This window comes from Haliaeetus albicilla, chromosome 1 (assembly GCF_947461875.1).
Source record: "Haliaeetus albicilla chromosome 1, bHalAlb1.1, whole genome shotgun sequence".
NCBI classification, from domain to species: Eukaryota; Metazoa; Chordata; class Aves; order Accipitriformes; family Accipitridae; genus Haliaeetus; species Haliaeetus albicilla.
The window spans coordinates 13,343,814-13,361,641 of record NC_091483.1 but is presented as its reverse complement, the minus strand read 5'-3'; the positions used below and the strand labels follow the sequence as shown (position 1 = coordinate 13,361,641).

The 17,828-nt window shown below is 43.6% G+C and overlaps 1 protein-coding gene and 1 long non-coding RNA gene across 3 annotated transcripts in view; both read left to right on the top strand.

The window, feature by feature from the left end:
- The window catches only part of LOC138684740 (uncharacterized), a 42,820-nt gene extending 38,895 nt beyond the window's left edge, over nt 1-3,925 (top strand). The window contains exon 7 of the long non-coding RNA XR_011324000.1: nt 80-3,925. This is a non-coding gene — a long non-coding RNA (uncharacterized lncRNA). The remainder of the gene's footprint in view (nt 1-79) is intronic.
- Nucleotides 3,926-6,127: 2,202 nt separating this feature from the next.
- On the top strand, nt 6,128-16,041 carry PCDH18 (protocadherin 18). Of its 2 annotated transcripts, none has more exons than XM_069779264.1 (4): nt 6,128-9,190; nt 10,129-10,217; nt 10,353-10,516; nt 14,862-16,041. In XM_069779264.1, exons 1-4 carry the CDS (start codon nt 6,683-6,685, stop codon nt 15,548-15,550), a joined length of 3,450 nt encoding a protein of 1,149 aa, XP_069635365.1. In that variant the 5' UTR covers nt 6,128-6,682; the 3' UTR covers nt 15,551-16,041. The 2 variants fall into 2 exon arrangements, with proteins under 2 accessions (XP_069635365.1, XP_009914616.2); XM_009916314.2 differs by having other exon boundaries at nt 6,137-9,190; nt 10,132-10,217.
- Nucleotides 16,042-17,828: the final 1,787 nt, after the last annotated feature.

The following is a 17,828-nucleotide window of genomic DNA, read 5'->3' as shown; positions in this document are numbered from 1 at the left end:
AGGTTCAGATCCTTCCAGGAAACGTTTGCCCAAGAGCATCTATTTCTGGAGAAATCTGACCAAGTGTCCTTTCTTGCAGCAAGACTTTGTGTCCAGCTTTGCACTCCCGTGAGGCTCACGCTCTTCAAGACAATTTAAACTGACCCTGAAGCTGTTCAAAATCCTTCCGTGGATTGGGTTGGTTCCCATCAGCCCCAAGGTCAGAAGAAGACAAAAGTGTCTTAAAAACTCTGGAGTCACCTCTGGCTCCACTGTGACTGTATGCAGCCGAGCTCGGGCTCTGCTGAAGATGATGGACCCTTTCCCTTCACGAGTGTCCGGACGTCCTTAGAGCACGTTGGTCGCAAACAGCTGCCGGCAGTAGGTACACGTGAGTGGATCTGGATCATTTGGCTTAGGCTGTCAGTGGAAGATTGAACACATGCTTTGTTTGGTCTGAAGACACTTGAAACAGCAATTATGCTCTTTTTTTAAACTCCCAAAGGCAATGGAGAAAGTTATAGTTCCATGAAAAGCTTGGGTTGAGCTGGTCATTTGACAAAGTATGTATTGCAGCCCTGACTAAATTCACATCTACACCAAACTTCAAAACTTTCCTTTACAGAAACCCCACTCCTGTGAAGAAAAGAAATATCACAAATGCAGCTGCTCCTTCTGCTCTGTTTATACAGTAAGAGCGGCCTTGAAAATAGCATCCCATGCCAGTTAGCGTGTTGCACGGTTCAAGAGCAAGACATTTGTCAAAGCAGAACTGCAGTAGCGTGAGACACAGAAAGCTTTTCAAATTTATTCACGTAGAGTATTTCAAATTCCAGTGCATGCCGTATATTGATTTGTTCACATCTGGTATAAAACCCAGGTGTGGGAAATCCAACGCAAGTACACCAGCGTGTAAGGCTGAAAAGCAGTAAGCATACCTCAGGCAAAGAGCGCAGATGTTCCTAGTGCTTTCCTGATGGGGAAAAAGAGGTCTGGGTTCTCTGACTGCACTGGTGACCACTGCAGCCCCACGGTGGCTGCCTTATTAGGGGACAGGAGGTGACAGAGCACCTTTCTTCCTTGCTTGTCTCCAGCATATGCAATACTCAAACAGCTATCCAATAGAGATATTCTACTTCATGCTTTACCAGGAAATAACTAAACAAAATGACAAATGCATTAGAGTGATCAGACAACGGAATTTCCATTAGATACCGTGCCATATTAACTAATCCTCAAAATAACTCCAAAGCATCCAGTGATATATATTACAGGCATTTGTTTTTAATAGGGATTTTGTAAACCGTAAGTCTCAAGCATTTTTCTCTTTTGCACTTGGTAAAACTTTGAGAGATAAATGTTGTATTGGTTCAGAAAGAGACTGAATATCTAGGTACCGTACTTACCATACATGGAACCTGTACGGGTTTAACTCACTATTTATATACACAATGCCGCATTGCAAAACTGCCACGGAAATTTACTCATGTAGCAGAAAATCTGATCCCCTGCCCTTTGCCATGATGATTGATGATAATGTAAAATCTAATTTTGAATTCACTTATCAAAAAAAAAAAAAATTTCACAGCCATGAGCGGGTATATAGAATTTTGTGGTTTGATGTATTTTAATGAATGATCAGATTTTTTTTTAAGTAAGTTGAAAAAGTGAACATTCTAGATCAGGGCTCTGAACTAATTTTCTCTGTTTATTCCTACTTCTGGGTACCTGGCCTATCGTTCCAGGGCTTTGACTGGCCATTTGTTGGGGCAGGAAGATACCTTTTCCCGATACAGCTATTACCTTTACCAAATGTTTCCCAGGTGTCTCCCATGTGACAGAGAGTGGCCTTTGGGACTGATCATGCTGGACACTGCACAGAAGAGGCAGTGCTCTGACTGGGAACAGAAACTGTTAGGCAGGGTATCTTCAGCAGGATTACTTTAAGGTATAGGTATATATGTATATAGTTAAGGAATGGATTTTGTGGAGGTCAGGACTGATAGCATCAAGTGGATTTTTTTGCTTTTCTGATTTGACTGCCAGGATTCCTGACCTCATTTTAGATCATCAATTCTCTGCCTTTTCAGGTGAACGAGGTAACTGATGCCTGATTGAGGTACACTCTTCAGCATTCCATAGATTAAAATATATGCCCTACCTAAGGTATTTTGGCTTAATTAAGATGACTGTGATGCAGAGGTCATATTTGATAATCCAATGGCCCATTCTGCCTGTAACAGCTCTTAAAGTAATCCACCCTCTGATGCACCTCAGTTCTGAAAAAGGTTATTGGGTGTAAGCATGAATGATGGGATAGTAGATAGGGCAAATACGGCATTAATTTGTGATGAGTTCTATAATACGGTTGTCTGTGCAAAAAAATCAGATTGAAATGTCAGCCTCTTTCCACCCACTCCACTGAACAGCATCATACTGACCTTCGAGCAGCTTATTGGCGGGTCCAAGAGCGAGTATAAAATGGCTACGCTTGCCTACAAGGATACTCTTCACTCAGTTTGCACTCATGCTGCAACAGATGGAAATGGAAAGTAGAAAGACCAAGGAGAGCTCTGTCATTAGTTTTACTTTGGGAAACAAGCTTGTTGAAGAGGGATGGAGGGAGAGACAGAGAGAGAGGGAGGAAGAAAGGGAAGAGGAGGGAGAGAGGGACGAGGGAGAGAGGAAGCCCCCCCAGTTTTGTCATTCATTGTGATAGAAATGTTCTTTTAAAATACACTTCTGACTTAGGAAGACTTGTCTTTCACATTCATTACGCAGGTGTCAAATCAAATTTTATCTTGCTATGTCTTGTGCGCTGGAGCATAGTGCATATGACATTTTGTAACATGATGCAACATAAGGCAATAAATCATACTGAAAGTGAATAAAACGTCTTTTTTTGTGTGTGTGTGAGCGCGCGAGGAGGGGAATGAACCAAATGACACTGTGCTAATTTCACTGTGCTTCTACCATTGTTAAGAAAATGATTTTCTTTCTGCCCTGTCCCCGCTGAGGGACTATTTCTCAAAATAGTTCTTCAAAGTAAAATTCTCTGTCACCTATGTTTTGCATATATACCGTGCATCTAGGGGATCAGTAAGTTTTAGAAGAAAAAATATGCTTGCGAGCTCAGTAAAACTCCTCGGAGAAACAAGACAGACTTTAAAGTATATCAACCACAGAAATAAGCCTACTTTCAGCTAAGTGAAAAATTAATTAATCTGCTGTGCAGCTGTGGTTTCTGAAGTAGTAGTGTGGGCAAATGGAAGCGCTATTTGGAGTGCGTTTGTTTTTCTTCCTCAGGTACATCAGCTGGAGAATTCGAATGCAACTTTTGAGAAGAAAGTTGCGGTGAATAGATCTGTATTAGGTGGGAATAACCGAGATTGCTCTCCAGGAGGCCAGCAGCACTCCACTCACGTGCCTAACAGCATTCACAATACCACGCTCCCTAAGAAGTGTCTGCTGGCTGCACGTGGGACTCTCCCTTTTCTTTGTAAGGGAAGTCTGCCATGTCAAAGGTGGACTGGAGTTTAAGAGACTTTCAGACAGAACTCTTTCACTGGATATGGGAGGAATCAGCCTTGGGAGTGCTGCAATTGCTCAGAAGAGTCCTGCAGAAGTATCACGTCTAGAAGTGCTATGCACATAAATATTGTTGCATCTAAACAAACACCCCCTAGATGTGTTCCTTCTCACTTGTATGTTCAAATGAACGTCAGGTGAAAAAAAGAAAGAAAATCAAGGCTTTTTCATTACTTTAGTTCAGAATTCAGATAAGGACTATTGTGCCAATGACATTTTATCGTCCTTATAAGTGTAAATGGTTAGTTGCAAGACAGCGTGGACTTAAGTGACAATGTTACATATAACCTGATGTTGCAAAATAAAATATAAATTGAAAAAGGGAAAAAAGAAACGAGGTGCTGTAATTCCTGTCTGGAGGTGTCCTGCTATCTATTAATATACAGAGTATGTCTCCGAGAAAGACCGATGTGATGAAGTGGAATTACTGTTTGGAAAGTGATAAAAATTGCATAAAGCAAATTCTGCATATCTAAATGTACTAAACAGTTACTTGGAAGAACACGTTATCATTTAAGAGTGTATATAACATTTTAGTTCTTAAGCAGTGAAATTATTTTTACTATGAATTATTCATCTCCTGTACACATCATGTAAAGGGGCAGTGACTTCTTTTATCAACAAAATACTTTTTATTGACACTAAGAACAGCATTTAATTGAACCTATTTCCCCAATTATCGTCAGAAAAGAGTTTACACTGGTGTTTTGGAAAAATGTTTTAGGAAGATTTATCAGAGCTGCAAAAAAAGCTGTCCGTGAACTAATGGAATTAGATTATCTTTGAATTCTCTCCACCAGAACTTAGAATGGCCACTAATTCCTTTCTTTGCTCTTTTGGTGTTTGCAAAGGGGTTCACTAAAGCCTGAATTGATATAATTATTGGCTTGGATTGTTAGAGATTTAGGCCAGATGGCTATGGGTTTCTAAAGTCCCAGTTGCTTGTGTTAGCTTTTCTAGTTTGCCTATAGGGTTTGGGGATCAGCAATTTGAAAGGGCTGCAAACTTGTAAAACAGTATTATTCATGGGGGCAGAATGTTCATCAGCGTGACCCAGTACTAAATACATTCATTATGGGCATTTCTATTCTGCACAATTTGCCACACGGCGCTGGTTTGTGAAAAAAAAAGAGACAATGGCTTATAAAATGCTTTTGAATGCTTAAAAAGAAGGGGAGTTCACGCTGAGCCTCCTCTGCTTTCTTTTTCAGCAAGAACCTTCTTAGTGACTTTGGCTGAGCTCTGCTGAGAGTAAGTAAATTGGAAAAATCAGAGATGTACTTTTAACGTTTTTGGACATGGGGGGGGGAATAGAAGAGAGAGAAAAGAGCAATAAAAGAGAGCGATGGTACGATTATGGGCAACACCAGTAAACCAATGGACAAAGTTAGCAGAAAACCAATGAACAGCATGGCGACACTGTGGCTAAAAGGAGAAACTTAAAAAGCAAATGCAAAAAAGGGGAAACAGAAATCCTATCATAAATAGATACATTTGAAATGAGAACAACACATCCGCTTCTGCGACCTGGGTGCAGCCTGAAGCTCACATAACGATCTAAGGCATTTCTGGTGTACACAAAATACACGCTCGACTCAGTCATGAGATTATTTTCTTTTGTGCAAATGTGTCGCAGCGTAAAACGTGAAAAGAGTTTTCGGCAATAGCAGAGAGGCAAGGAATTCGACACTTTCTGAACACTTCATCTAGCTCGTGGCTTCTCTTTGCTTTAAAACACTTGGCGCGTAGAGGGTGTACTTAGCGCAAATTGTCACGGTGAAGCATGAAGCGCTTTTTCAACTAGGATGAAAAAAAGCTCTTCTGAAGAGCCACCGGAGCAGCAAGTCAAAAAAAAAGCAGAGAAACACGCAGAGAGACGATCGCACACATGCACGCACGCAAGAACCGAGCTCAGGCAAATGCAGCTGGGGGGACAGAAATGCTGCAAAGAGGGAGCCGGGGGAAGGACCCCAGTGTGCAAGATGTTACTGACTGGGAAAAGGAGGAGGGAGAGATTTCGAGGAGCGAAGGAAAGCTCTCCGCGCTCCGCACAAGAGCATAGATGTTGGGGAAGAGCAGGTAATACCAAGGTAAATAAGCAGCGGTTGAGGCGCGGTTAGAGAGCACCGTCCCCCCCGGCTCCTTTACTAAACCAACGCACCGAAAAGAGCCCAGCGAGTTAAACAAGGGGGACCTAAAAGTATGTAAATGCGCGATCGCGCTTTTCCGTGGCAGGAAGGGGAGGAATTAAAAATCACACACACAGAAAAACCCCCAAAACAAACCGCTCCAAAGTGCCCTCAAAATGCTGCGGGGGCGTGATGAGGAGGGGGGGAGAAGTTGATTTAAAGTTGCCCTTTAGTGGTTTGTGTGCCCTCCCCCCCCCCCGCCCCGTCCCCCCTTACCCTCAATCCCCCCCCCCCCCCCCCGCCATTTCGCGGCGGCACACGGGCTGCCGGAGGAGCCGCCCCCCCCCCCTCCCCGCCCCTTCCCACTCCCCCTCCCCGGCGTGGAGGGGCTGCGGGGCGGCCGCGCTTGTCCCCCGGTGGGTCGGCGGGCTGATTGGCTGGCCGGGACTCAGCACATGCCGGGGAAGCAAAAAAAAAAAAAAAAGAGAAAAAAAAAAAAAAAAGCCGGAAAAAAAAAAAAAAAAAAGCTTTGTCTGGGGAGTTGGAGTGAAGTTGCGGAGGATTTTAGGCTGGAGCCGGCGAGCGAGGGTGTTTAGTCTGGCGGCGAGCGGGGGAGAGGGAAGGAGAGAGGAGCTCCGCCGGAGGAGAGGCTGCGGATCCCGCTGGCTTTTCCCGGCGGACCCTTGGATGCCGGCGGCCGGAGAGGAGCAGCAGCACCCTGCCCTGCCCCGTTTCGTCCTGGAAGAGGAGCGGGGAGTCAAATGAGGAAGCGTGGATTGCGTACGGATTGTAGCTGGATGTCCTGGCACGGTGTGTATCAAAAAAAAAAGCAAAGCAAACTTTTTCTGATCCGGTAAGATATTAATACTTGGCTGGCTAGGGGGAAAAAAAAAAAAGGCGTTTGCAAGTTTTGGAGGACCAGATGCGCGCTGGGTTTAAGGGACCGGAGGAAGTCGAAATAATTGCTTTTTAACTTGCTGGGAGAAATGAATTGCAAAAACTTACCGATGCACCGAGTCGGCAGTAAAATGCACTTTATATTCATTTTTGCACTGATGATAATATCTCTCAATAAGGCTGTGCTGGGCAAGAATTTGAAATACAGGATTTATGAGGAGCAGAGAGTTGGATCGGTAATTGCAAGACTGTCGGAGGACGTAGCTGATGTTTTATTAAAAATGCCTAACCCTTCCTCGGTTCGTTTTCGAGCCATGCAGAGGGGGAATTCTCCCTTGCTCGTAGTCCGTGAGGATAACGGAGAAATCAGCATAGGAGCTAAAATTGACCGGGAACAACTCTGCCAGAAAAACTTAAACTGCTCCATAGAGTTTGATGTGATCACTCTGCCCACGGAGCATCTGCAGCTTTTCCATGTTGAAGTTGAAGTGCTGGACATTAATGACAACTCTCCCCAGTTTTCCAGAGCTCTTATCCCTATCGAAATATCAGAGAGCGCAGCTGTAGGAACCCGGATCCCTTTGGACAGCGCTTTTGACCCAGATGTAGGGGACAACTCCCTTCACACTTACTCCCTTTCTGCAAATGATTTTTTCAGTATTGAGGTGAGAACCAGGACTGATGGTGCTAAGTATGCAGAGCTGATCGTGGTCAGGGAGCTGGACCGGGAGTTGAAGTCAAGTTACGAACTCCAACTCACCGCTTCAGATAAAGGGGTGCCTCAGAGGTCCGGATCATCCCTCCTGAAAATAAGCATTTCGGATTCCAATGACAACAGCCCCATTTTCGAGCAACAGTCGTATATAATCCAACTCCTAGAAAATTCACCGATTGGGACTTTGCTCATAGACCTCAATGCTACTGATCCAGATGAGGGCGCTAACGGTAAAGTCGTGTACTCTTTTAGTAGTCATGTGTCTGCCAAAATTATAGAGACTTTTAAGATAGATTCAGAGAAAGGACATCTGACCCTCCTGAAGCAAGTGGACTACGAAGTAACCAAGTCCTATGAAATTGATGCTCAGGCTCAGGATTTGGGGCCAAATTCTATTCCGGCACACTGCAAAATTATAATTAAAGTTGTGGACGTGAATGACAACAGACCCGAAATTAACTTAAACCTGATGTCCCCCGAGAAAGAAGAGATAGCTTACATTTCTGAAGGGTCACCCCTGGACACTTTTGTTGCCCTGGTCAGAGTGCAAGACAAGGATTCTGGCCTGAATGGAGAGATAGTTTGCAAGCTCCACGGACATGGCCACTTTAAACTTCAAAAGACTTACGAAAATAACTATTTAATCTTGACTAATGCCACTCTAGATAGGGAAAAGCGATCTGAATACAGCTTGACTGTAATAGCGGAGGACAAGGGAACGCCAAGCCTCTCCACAGTGAAACACTTTACTGTCCAAATCAGTGATGAAAATGACAACCCACCCCGCTTCCAGACAAACAGATATGAAGTTGTTATCTTGGAAAATAACTCTCCGGGAGCGTACATCACGTCAGTCACAGCCACAGACCCAGATCTAGGCGACAACGGGCAGGTGACCTACACTATTTTGGAGAGCTCTGTTTTGGGAAGTTCTATAACCACCTATGTGACCATCGACCCCTCCAACGGGGCGATCTATGCCCTGCGAACCTTTGATCATGAAGAAGTAAATCAAATCGCCTTTATGGTTCAAGCTCGGGATGGAGGGAGTCAGCAGCTCGTTAGCAATACCACGGTGGTACTAACCATCATCGACGAAAATGACAACCCTCCTGTCATCGTGGGGCCAGCGCTCCGCAACAGCACAGCAGAAATCTCAATCCCTAAAGATGCTGGAATCGGCTTTCTTGTCACCAGGATAAGGGCTACAGATAGAGACTCTGGTATGAACTCTGAACTCAGCTGCTCCATAGCAGCAGCTGACAAGGAAAACAGCATCTTTGTGATGGATCCCAAAACTTGTGACATCTCTATCAATGTGAGTGTCGAATCAGTTCCGGCAAAACAATGGGAGTTTTTTGTGATAGTCCAGGATAAAGGCAGTCCTCAGCTTAGTACTAAAGCACTTCTGAAATGTACCGTTTTTGAGTACGTTTATTCGTTTTCAAGCACGGAAGCAACTTTGGTAAGCCAACCCTCCCTAGACGTCTCCATGATCACGATTATATCCTTAGGATCAATATGTGCCGTGTTGTTGGTCATTATGGTTATCTTTGCTACAAGATGCAATCGAGAGAAAAAGGACACCAGGTCCTACAACTGTCGCGTGGCAGAATCCACCTACCAGCACCACCCAAAAAGACCCTCCAGACAGATCCACAAAGGGGACATTACATTAGTGCCAACGGTGAATGGCACTTTACCCATCAGATCTCACCATAGAGCTTCTCCGTCATCGTCTCCGACCCTGGAAAGGGGACAAATGAGCAGCCGGCAGAGCCACCACAGCCACCAATCGCTGAACAGCCTGGTGACAATCTCCTCTAACCACGTGCCCGAAAATTTCTCTCTGGAACTCACCCATGCCACTCCGGCTGTTGAGGTAAGGTCCATACCTCGTTTTGCACATCCCTTTGCTCACGCGTTCACTCGGGAGCATGGAGGTACTCTGCATGCACCCTGCGAGAGCAATGGGCAATCAGATCTATGCCCAATGAGAATGTGTTATGGATTTCCCTTTAGATGTCACAGCTTTGCAGTTTTACCCCAATACCAGTGGAATCCATTACCGTGGGGAACAGGATTAAATCTATTATTGATAGAATTACTTCTTGGTTCTTCCCTGTAAGGTCGAAACAATGGAGTGTAACATAGACAGTACTCTGCTCTGGTTTACTCCTCTTTCTTCCCTGCCTTCCCTTTCCCTCTGTATAGCTCAGTTTAAGAAAGAGTGCCCGAGTATTTGTGCAGAGAAACAATACAGGAAATTCTTTCACTACTGGGGATGGAGAACTAAAAGGTTAAATACTGACACAGTTTAAGTGCAGCTGTTGTAATATATGATCGTAGTATCTCAAACTTGGAGACTACCCATCCCAGTTTTTACTGCAAATGCCATGTAATGGCTTAAGTGAGAGCTGTGTCCTGGTAACTCTTTACATGCAGAGCAATGACATTTTATTTTGAATTAAAATCCTGGAATGGTAAAGGGTTGGTTCTAATCTATTAAAACAAAACTCCACCTCTGTTTAATTACTTATTTTACTTGTTAATGAATTAATTATTATGAGCTCAGAGGCTAATGAACAGCAGTGCACTTCCTCATGGTACAAGGTCCTCAGGTGTTTCCTGTGGCAGACACTATACTACAAAATAGTCTGTTGTACTGCATTATATATGTGCAGGAATTTGATTTAATTAAACTTTAAAGGAAATCAAACCAAACACCCAACAAACAAACCTGAGAAGTGAGTTAGTGGGTTTACAACTAGGTATTTGAGATTTCATTTCAAGGAATCAGTCTTTTCACCTTTTCTTTAGCAGGTTTCTCAGCTTCTCTCGATGCTTCACCAGGGCCAGTATCAACCAAGGCCAAGTTTTCGAGGAAACAAGTATTCCAGAAGCTACAGGTAAGGATCTGGACTGTTCTGCTACTTATGCCTGTATGTGTATCAGAAAATATAGACATGGATGTTTAACCAAAAAGTGGAATATAACTTATGTGAGATAATTTAATTCCACCATCACCACAATTCTCTTCACAGATATGCCCTACAAGATATGGATAAATTCAGCTTGAAAGACAGTGGCCGGGGTGATAGTGAAGCTGGAGACAGTGATTATGATTTGGGGAGAGAGTCTCCAATTGACAGGCTTCTCGGGGAAGGATTCAGTGACCTTTTCCTTACAGATGGGAGGATTCCTGCAGGTAAGAGCACAATGGAAGCTGAACAGTTTATTTACAGTGCTGCCTGGCTGTCACTTTGATAAAGCTACTACTGAGAAAGCAAAAATTCTTTAGCTTTCAAGCCCTGTGTTTCCTTCCTTTTTACTCTGCCTCATGATAAATATTGAGCTGAAGCCTTCACATATCTAGTAAAATGAAGCCTCAGACACAACTGAAAATGTGCCCAGAGCAATGCCTACTTTTTTCTGTTGTTCACATTGTCTTCAGCTGGCTCCAAATTCCCCCCAAAAGCACGATCTGCTGCCTGTCCTTAGACTTTTAATGACTGGGTGGATGTTTTTGCAAAGCCAGGCAGTTGTGGTTTGTTAAAAATACACTGCACTATAATTTGGGAGATACATTTTCCACAGTGGGTTTGATTCATACGATACAAACTTCTACCATTCAGAAATGGGTTCTGAAAGTGGTTTAGAAATATGGATGGAGAAGAAAGAAAAGTGTATTTTTTTCCCACTGAAAAATGAACTTGAGTGGCAAGGGAAGGGTCTAAATATGTCCCAGCCTTTAAATCTTGCAACCTTAATTTCTAGAAGAAAATGCTTAAGAGGTACAATTCTGGGGCAGAGGGCAGAAAAGAAAAAAGCTAGAAAAGGGTGAGTGAAAGTAAGATAAACACACACGTACATATTCACGGGTATGAAGTACAGCTTTTAAATTTATGCCCAGTTACAAGTTGAATAAAAGAGGCCATGGGAAATCAGGCTAAGTAGAGATATGAGAATTTTGTAATTACTTTAATAATTATACAGCCACTGGTTGTAACCTAGATCTCGTACGTATTTCAGATCGTATGTAGTTTTCTCTCTATAACCGACAGGGCCGGATAATTTCAGTAGGGTTCACTGAACCAAGACTGTAAACTTGAGAAGTTTAGTAAAGTCACTTTATACATAGGGGCACGTTGCTTTGTGGGGTGGTGCAGCACGTATTCCCTCCTAAAGTGACCCCCACATATTGCCCAGGGCTGGAGGAGAGGAGCTGCAGTGCTGCAGCTCCTTCCCTCTGCTGCCAGGGATAACACCAGTGAGGGGAATTGTACCTGACCTTGGGGTGTTTTACCCTGACAAATATACTGTTAGGCTAGGCCAGAGTAAACCCCCAAAGCTTAATTTGTTCTTCTACATTTTAACTTTAAAAATTTCTTTGTATATTTTGCTCCAGACTGGGTCTTGTATCACCTCCCCAGGCACTCACCTACCTCCTCAACTCAGTCTTACGTACCCAACGTTTCAAAACCAGAGACCTTGAAAAGCTGCTGTTTTTTTCAGAATCGTTAACCGAAATCTGGAGTCCTAATATATTTTTTATCCTCATCGCCCCCAGCTCCTACTACTTACTCCTCTGCCAGCTAGCACGAGGCCTGTCTCATTCTCTCGTACGGTTAGCAAGGAGGCAGGGAGGGATCTGCTGGAGCTCTCAGTTGCCAGGGGAACTTCCAAGTGCAATGGTGTTTGCACTGGCATGCGGCCCCGCTTCTGCCAAGGAAGAGCTGTCTCCTTCCCGGTGGGCAGCTGGGGGCTGCCAGCAGGCGGGAGCGGTTGCCCTCTTGGCTAGCTGAAGTGCGGATGACTCCTTTTCAGCTCTTGCAATTTGGTCTCTAAACAGGAAGCCAAAGGGTAGGATTTCCAAAAGTGCCCGGCTAATTGCATTCAAAGTAAGGAAAACTCCTGCTGAGTGCAGACGGAACTGGGTTGGGCTATCAAGACGGGCATTTAATCTCACCCAGACGTCCATCTGCTGCTACGCGTGGTCTTAATCTGCCAGATAAGTATGTTGAACCTGTTCAGATGAGACCTGAATTGATCTGCAATCCAAACAAATAGAAAGGAAAAGAAAAAAAACTTCCTGGAGGTTCCCTGTTCTCCATTTTGAAAGGTTTCTGCATTGCCAGTCTGGACACAGGCAAAATGCTGTGAGAAAGTCCTTTCAGTTTGTCCCTTTAAAGTGGAACTGGAAAGGAACGGACCCAGTCACTCAAAACTCCAAAAATGACATGATCAGAAAGTTCCATAACTGTCCTTGAAAGACTTGTTTCCTTTTCTCTCTCTCTCTTTTTAAACCTTCACCAATAAGCTTTAAGTCCTGGGAGAAAAAAAAAAAAAAAAAAAAAAAAAAAAAAAGCTGTTCTGCATCTGTTTTTTTTTAATTTATTTATTACTGATTTAAGGACAGACTGTGACACCATTCCATTTCCTTACATTCAGGAATGTCAAAATTTATTATTTTATACCAAAACCGACCCTGATAACATCAGTAACAAAACTCACAATAAGATAACCCTTACTACTAATGAAATGCTAGACCATTGAAAGTGTCTCATTAATTTACAGGAGTCTTCCTAATTAGAAGAGTAATCCTCACCTTCTGGGATGAGTTGAGAGCTGGTCCAAGCACCACGGGTCACTTAGATATCTTTTCGCCTTTCTAACTTTTAGGCATTTTCTGCAAAACAGCACACGTGCTTTTCATACATGGGAACAAAACACTTGAAGGTATTTCAGTCACTTGTATCAAAACTTCAGCCACTGATATTTTCTAGGTTTCTTTGTTTGAAGCTCACCGGATCAGCAGGCCATTTGCAATAGCTTGCGCAATATCCAGCCTGCAGCCTGAACCTGTATTCTTGAAGAAATTCATACTCTCACATGTAAGACACAGAGAAAGTTTATACTCAAAGGAATGGAAAGGGCATTAGGAAAGCAAACAATATGGTAGGCTGTGTAAAGCGCAGAGATAAATAACGCTGACAGTGTGAAAGTAGGACTTTATCAATCACTGGTATGTCCTAAGCTCAAATACTCTGTTCAGTTCTGCTTACACCACTGCAAAAAAGATTTTTTGATAAACTGAGTGGATCCAGAGCCAGATGGGAAATGTGATGGGAAAGTGAGGAAATCTTACAGGGCATGACTGCAAGCATTTCTGGTGTATCCAATCTATAAAAAGAGAAAGAAAAAGAAACTCCCTTCTGTGTGGGCTAATCTAACCATTAATTGACAGAGAATTAGGGCAAAAGCTTCTTACAGTCCAAATATGCAGAATGCAAAGAGTCTGGCATTTCTGAAAACTTTCTTTTGCACTATGTGACTCAAATTCAAGGCAGTGGCCCCTGCAGCACCTAGGTCTTTTCCAGCAGGTCTGCCAAGCACCCAGGCAGCACCCAGGCTGAGCCGAGGCTTCGTGTCCTACAGAGTGGGTTCCCTTTGGAGAGGAAAATTTGGCCTCTCTCCTGGCACATCCCTCTTTGCAGGTCCCTCAAATAGGACTTTGCCTGCCTCTGCTTCCAGGGACCTTTCCCAGGCCTCTGCAGCGGGAGAGGTGTTTGCAGAGGACTCTTGCAGTGCCCCTCTGTGAGCCAGTTCAGACCAGCGTAGCTCCCAGGGATGCAGTTATTTGCCCCATCACATTGCTTCTCCCTGAGAGACACCACTAAAACCAAGCAGCTGAAAGAGCAGCTCTGTTGTCTTCTGCTCTTCAGCCCTCCTGGCTGGCCTGTGTGCCCACCCTGTGGGTTAGAGCCCCCCTTGTGCCAACGCCTGAGCCAGCATGGTACAGTAACCTGAGCTACAGAGCTTCAAATACACTTCAGAGTAACTCCAGTATAAACACCGGAGTCACATGAGGTGTGACTTAAGCCCTAGGTATTCTGATACTGGATTAAAATTTAACTGATTCAGTTAAAGAAGTAATGTGGCAGTGGATCACCTCATATTCAACATACACCTCATTGTCAGATCAAAAGGAGGTGTGTTAATGAAGAGGGAGATCCCTCTGCACTTTATTGTTCTTTCTTCTTTATTTCCCCTGTCCATTTATTCCCACTTTATTCCTCTGATATGCTTCTCTAATTGCACGTGGAAGACTTCACTAAACCTAAGTAAATGCTTGGAGGTTGAAACACCTTCATTTTTTTTTAGTTTTTGGTTTTTTTTTACTGAAACAGCACTGTACAAAGGGAACAAATGGTTTTAAGTCACAAGTCCTTGTTTTCCACCTGGATTTACGTGTTTATCTTCAGCCCTAGTTAAGAGATCGCATTACTGTCTTACGTGTTCTGCATTTATTGTTCTCATTTTCTGAGACCATTTGGAAACGGAAGTACATTTAGATCCAGACCATTTGGAAGTGGAAGTACATTTAGATCCAGACCATTTGTATTTGCTACCTTTCTGCGCACAGAAAGTGAACCCCAACACCAGATTTTGAACGTCTTTGGAGAAGTTCAGTCCTTGCGTTAGTCCCTGCCAATGTAAGTGCTATCTGCAACAGGAGGGGGATGCTCACTCTCCTCTTCTCTCTCTTGCAGCGATGCGGCTGTGCACGGAGGAGTGCAGGGTTCTGGGGCACTCCGACCAGTGCTGGATGCCACCGTTGCCCTCTCCCTCCTCCGATTACAGAAGTAACATGTTCATCCCTGGGGAGGAGTTCCAGTCGCCCCAGCAGCAGCTGCAGCTGCAGCAGCAGCAGCAGCCACCGCCGCAGCAGGGCCTCGAAGAAGATCCACAGCCTGCTGACGCCAGCGAGAAGAAGAAGAGCTTCTCGACGTTTGGTAAAGACTGCCAGAGCGAGGAGGAGTCAGGGGACACCTGTACCTCCTCTCTCCTCTCTGAAATGAGCAGCGTCTTCCAGCGCTTGCTGCCTCCCTCGCTGGATGCCTACACGGAGTGCAATGAGATGGATCGCTCCAACTCGCTGGAGCGCAGGAAGGGACATTTGCCAGCCAAGACTGTAAATTATCCACAGGGGGTGGCAGCCTGGGCAGCCAGCACACATTTCCAAAATCCTGCCAACAACGGGCCCGCTCTGGGGACTCACTCGAGCGCGCAGCCTTCCTCTAAATGGCTGCCAGCCATGGAGGAGATCCCAGAGAATTACGAAGAAGATGATTTTGACAACGTGCTCAACCACCTCAGTGATGGTAAACATGAACTCATGGATGCCAGTGAGCTGGTGGCAGAAATTAACAAGCTGCTGCAAGATGTCCGGCAGAACTAATTGTTTCAAAAGCCTATTTTTCCATATTTATGGAAAACTTGAAGGGAGAAAAAAAAAAAAAAGAACAAAAAACAGACTGAGAAGAACTGGCATTGCCAACTAGTTGCATTTATCATAAATGTGTCTGTGTATGTTGAATATTAAAATACTGTATTTTCATATGTACACAATGCAAGTGTGATTATCTTTATCTGTATTTTAAAAATACATTTGTACCTTATATTTATGTGTAATTTAACAAATAAATTTTATTTTTGTACACCCACAGCAAGCATGTTTTCCTAAATGTATATAGATGGTAGCACCCTTGTCAAACTTCCAGCATTCTTGCCACACAGGCATGTTTGGGGAAAAAAAAAAAAAAAAAAAAAAAAGGGAGGGATATTGCTTTCCCTTATTATTTCTTTTAAGTCTCAAATGTTAGAAATACGAATTCAAACCACTGAAAAGTTATGCAAACGTTGATTTCAATAAATGATCCAACACCTTGTTGCAATGCTTCATTCTTATAATAAAGAGTTGTCAACTCCCATGAAACCCAAAATGTCCTTTTTATTTTGATTCTTTTGGTCTACAGAGTCATTTCCCCATCTACCTAAGGGATTATTGCAGGCTGGGGTCTTCCTTTCTTTTACAAGTAAGAGTTTTCCCAAGTGAACAAATCATGGAATTCAGTGATGGGACTTCCAATGTTATCTCTGCAAAAAAAGGTAAATTTGTTCTGCTGTTGTTACGCTGCAAAGCCAGTTGAAGTGAGCGGTGTATACTTGAAAGACAGCAATAAAATCAGCTTTCCTGACCTCAAGCTGAATTCTCAATTTATGTAAATACAAAATTGCAATTGACTGCTTTACCCTTGTGAATGACATCAAAATAAAAGGAATGTTGTGTCTCCCAGGAAAACAGCGGATGATAGCTATATTTTGCCTCTGCTGTAAGCGTACCTATCTTGAATTTGCAAAATAGTACAGAAATACTTAAACTTCCTAGAAAAGAGCTATCCGGCAGGTACATTAGTTCTTGCTGAATTCCATCCTTCTGTAGTGGGGTTTCTCCCTGTACTGAAGCTAGCTCAAGGAAAACAGTAATTTATGCCGTGGTGCCATCACCACTGGGGGGGTGATATAGCTAATTATTTCTCAGATGAAAGTCAGTGTGTTCCCTTAAGTTCCTTTTTTTCAAAAACATTTTTGCTTAGCCTATCATACACAGGGAGATTTTTGTAATAGTAAAGAAACTGATTTTACAGTTGAAAAATATGGGTGGGTTCTGGACTCATGCTCATTTCAGGAGAGTGTAAGTTACTAAGACATGGCTGGAAAACCTGGTATTTTGGGCTTTCATTCAGAGCTGCAGATGCATATTTTTTTATAGGGTATATTTTTTACCAGAAGTGTGAAAAACTGTTGAAATAATCCAAGTGAACCTGGGTATTAAAACTGGCACATACCTTTATTCTGGAGAATTGCACTTGTAAAGTGCCCTATAGGGTATTTTTTAATGGTAGATATAGAAAAATCCTGTTTAATGTTACCTAAAAAAGCCAGAATTTTGTTGCGTGCATAAGCTTTATTTGTTTGGTCTGTGTGTAAAGGAAACTTTAATCTCATTATTGGTTTCAGAGTGCTGTAGATGTGACATTTGTAGACGTGTAGACATTTGTTGACACCTGAATAATGGAGAGTTTCTCAACTTGATTACACTTCAGGAGTTCATGAGTATAGCTATGCTGGTTAGAAATACCAGGACCTCAGTTTTCTAACCAAGTATCCATATTGGCATATGAAACTATCAAGGTGTCATTTTGTTGATATGACTTAATGCGTTTAAGGGAACTGGCTTACCAGCATTGGTACAAGGAGATCCTCTGGCAATGGAGGCTCTGTTTCTGTTTTGGAGAGTTGTTAGAGCACCTTTGAATGCCAACGAAACCTCAGTCTCATTGAGGCTAATGTCTGTTACTGAAAGGAAGAAGTCATAACGTCTCATTTATCAAATATTTGAAAACCTCTTCCCTGTTTTTCCCCCGGCCTTCCCACTAATAGGCCTTAAAGGCCCCAGCCAGCCTCACCTGGGTCCCACCCTTCCACTCCCCCCCACCCCAAGGGCTCCAGAGCTCATTTAAGCTCAGCCTGGGGCATTCAGCTGTTGTGTGAGTGTTGGTCCCTGCCCTTGCTTCGTGGATGGACCCGGGACTTGCTTTATAGCAGCCTCTCCAACCCCAGATCCCGCTGCTGCTGGCAGGAGTCCTCGGATAGACCCTCACCCCCGTTTGTCC

Bases quoted from the DNA above. Each gene is read 5' to 3' on its own strand.
- PCDH18 (XM_069779264.1), top strand. From the start codon at position 6,683: ATGAATTGCAAAAACTTACCGATGCACCGAGTCGGCAGTAAAATGCAC. The intron at 9,191-10,128 runs GTAAGGTCCATA...CCTTTTCTTTAG, and splicing joins ATGCCACTCCGGCTGTTGAG to CAGGTTTCTCAGCTTCTCTC. The intron at 10,517-14,861 runs GTAAGAGCACAA...TCTCTCTTGCAG, and splicing joins AGATGGGAGGATTCCTGCAG to CGATGCGGCTGTGCACGGAG.